Source organism: Benincasa hispida, chromosome 7 (assembly GCF_009727055.1).
Source record: "Benincasa hispida cultivar B227 chromosome 7, ASM972705v1, whole genome shotgun sequence".
NCBI lineage: Eukaryota > Viridiplantae > Streptophyta > Magnoliopsida > Cucurbitales > Cucurbitaceae > Benincasa > Benincasa hispida.
In genome coordinates, this window is record NC_052355.1 from 40,689,300 (window position 1) to 40,692,735 (window position 3,436).

General features: G+C 32.9%; 1 protein-coding gene across 1 annotated transcript; it reads left to right on the top strand.

The window, feature by feature from the left end:
- Nucleotides 1-673: 673 nt before the first annotated feature.
- On the top strand, nt 674-1,566 carry LOC120080940. The gene has a single exon (XM_039035626.1). The coding sequence runs from the start codon at nt 797-799 to the stop codon at nt 1,331-1,333; it is 537 nt and encodes a 178-aa protein (XP_038891554.1). The 5' UTR covers nt 674-796; the 3' UTR covers nt 1,334-1,566.
- The last annotated feature ends 1,870 nt before the right edge of the window (nt 1,567-3,436 follow it).

Below are 3,436 nucleotides of genomic sequence, written 5' to 3' on the forward strand. Positions count from 1 at the left end.
TACAAAAAATACGAAAGGGGAAGTCGATGGTTCAAAAATTCGACCTATGTAGGTCAAATTTTCAACCTCAGACTATTTAAAATAAATAAAAAATAACAATATTTTTACAAATAGTTTTGAAATAACAATATTTTTCTAAATAGTTTTTAAAAGGACAATATTTTTTTAATTTTTCATTTGCAGACATATGTATTTCCCCAAAATGCACTAAATATTTTTTAAATAAAAATATATTATATTAGTACATATACATATATCTCTCCGACCAATAATTTGCACGCAGCCCCACTTCGGGGCAGCTGAACCGAGCCACCGAAAGGGGAGCCAACAATCTTAACAGAAACGGATCCGTCATTGACTCGGATAGCTGGCCCCACTCTTGCGGACTTGTAAATGGAATTGAAATCGATTAATTTCTTTTCCCTCATTCCAAAACAGAAACCGGACAAAGTCACGAAAATGAAAAAGAGGTGGGTAGAATTTTCCGTAGGAAACAATTTTCTTTTTAGGGATAAGAGAGAAAGGAAAAGAAAAATTAAAAATTAAAAAGAAAGAAAAGACAAAGAAGATAGCATATTTATACGCTCCCACGCGCTTATTTTACATCATTATCCACGCGCCTTGTACCTTCTCATTACCCTGTCCCCCTTATATAAATACCCAGTCCTTGATACCCCGCCCAAATTGTCTCACGTTCTTTATCGCGTCTATCCGTTGAAACTTAAGCAAAATCAATCACAAGATTTTTTTATTTTTAAAAAGGAAACCCTAATTCCTCTCTTGTGATCTTATTTCTATGGAGAATCAAAATTCCAAGAAGCGGGATCGGGACGACTCGGCCGAGTCAGAGGCCGGTTCGCCCGAGGTGAAACGGCTCAGAGACGACCTACTCGGTTTCTTCGACGAATCCGATCCTGAACCAGCGACTCAGGATCTTGACTCGTTGATGAGAAGCTTCGAGGAAGAAATCGCTACCGCATCGTCTTCTCCGGTGCCGGTGGTAGATTTGACTGCGGAATCCGGTGAGTCTCAACCGGAGTTAGGTTACCTGTTCGAAGCCTCCGACGACGAGCTCGGTCTGCCGCCTTCGAATAGCCAACAGGAGTTTGCTCGAGTATCGACCGATTCGTCTGAAATCGGTGAGATGTGGAGGTTTGAGGATCAGATCCCGAACTATGATGCTTTCGAACTGGAAGGCAGAGATGTGTACAGCGGCAGCGATACGGCGGAGTATGTGGCGTTCGATGGACTATTGGAGTATTCGAATCTGTGTTTTGATGCGTCTGATAACTCGGATTATCTTTGGCGGCAAGAATCTCTGCCGGCGCAGTAGGTAGAAACGTCGTCGATTTGTAAATTTTTCTGGTTTAGATTTGTTGAAGGAGGAAGATGGGGAGGAATTTAGGATTAGAGTGATACAGATGCCGCAGATGAATATAGAAATTGGTTCGTTTGTTCTTTCTTTCAAGTCTGAATACACATGATTTTACACAGTGGAATTCATTGTTTTTGTTCTTCTTTATGGTTTCTGGAATGGAAGGAGGAAAATATGTGAATTCTTGAGAACGTTTTTGCGTTTGCCCTATTCTCTGTCGGCCTCGTTTCTAACTTAAGATTCTCCGTCCGACGATTTGAATGTTTTTTCAAAATATATATATTATCGACGAGCGAAGAGTGAACGGTAAAAAGACGTGGGCACTTACATTAGGTATCATTAAAATACAAAACTCCAAATGCAAGAAAAAATGGTAAAATTTTAAAACTTATCAAACAGAAATTAGATTAATTTTTTTTTTTTTTTTTTCACTACAGAAGAAGATTTATTGAATTTACACTTATTATGTTTCTGCTTGGAAAAACATTTTTAACATTTACATATACCAGCACATATTTTAACTTCTGGGCTGTTCTACTTTTTGCAGTCCAACCAAGTGTCGAGCATTTATTGGCCTATAAATTATAATATACTTTAAGAGTTAACGTCCGTTAGGTTAGGTTTAGAAAAATGTGTAGGTTTCTCACATTCAAGAATTGTCCTCACTTCAAGGTTTTACAATTATTTTTTTACGTTTATGCCATTTTTTCTTAGTTATTTATTTATTTTTATTATTATTTATTTATTTATGTACTTTTAACGTTTTTCCACTTATAAAGGTTTTAATTTCTTTTTTTTTTTTTTTTCCTTTTTATATTTTTACATTTATACCTTTCTTTTTTTTCCTTAATTTTGGGATTTTTTTTTTCTTTTCTTCATCTTCGGATTTTTAATTTATGAAATAGTTCAAAATTAGGGTGATTATAGATTTTGACCAAAAAAGTTTTTTCTCATACCTCATTTTTAAAATATACTTTTTAAACTTCTTTTCCAACTTTTCAAATGTAAAGCGGAGAATCCATCATGTGAAAAGACAAATTTGTCCTTCACTAAATGATCATTCAATTACCTTAAATATGAAATTACCTAACTTACCTAACTCACATATCTTAAATTAGAAACTTTTGGAGAACTTCATATTTCAATTTCACATTTTGTTCTCAATATAGCAATGCTTTACGTGCAACTTTAGATGAATAATCATTTTCAGAGAGTCCTAAGTTCAGAGAAATAATTTCTTTCTTTTTTTAGAGCTCCAAAAAAGATGGGTATGTTGAAAAGTAGTTTTTATTTTTTTAGAAAGTCGGCAAAATGGAGCAAAAAAAATTACTTTTTAAAAAAGATTTTTAGTAAGCAATGAAATTCATACTTCTTTTTCACTTGTATATGTTATAAAGGAGTATTGTTCGGTTTTAGGAGAAGAAGTTGAGAGAAAATTGAAAAATGAGAAGTACAGGAACATGATTGAACATAGAAAATTAATATTGGTGTTTTGTGATTTGTCTCGAGAAGTTCGTCTGATGAAGTTAATCCCACATTCAATCATGTTCCGGTACTTTTCGTTTTTCAATTCTCTCTCAATTTTTTCTCCTAAAACTTCAATTATGCTTTATAACGTATACAAGTGAAAAAGAAGTAAGAATTTGGTTGCTTACTAAAAACTTTCTTTAATAAGTAATTTTTTTGGTTCCATTTTGTGGTTTTTTTGAAAAAAAATAAAAAACTACTTTTTAACATAGTCGTCTCTTTTGAAACTCTCAGAAAGGAAAAAAATTGTTCCTCTTAACAGTATCAATTGTACACCTAATGACATATAATTATACATTTTTGCTATTATAAAAAAATTCAGAACAATTATTCAAAATCTAATTCAATTGCCAATCCACTTTACAAAAATTAGAGGTTAGATTTTATACACGATAAATTACAAGACCTTTTCTAAATAATCAATTACAAATGAAAGACCTAAAATAACAATGTAACAAAAAAATCATGTCTAAATTATAAAGAAACATTCAACAATAATGGACTGCAAACAAAGTTAGTTCAAAATAAGCTTGA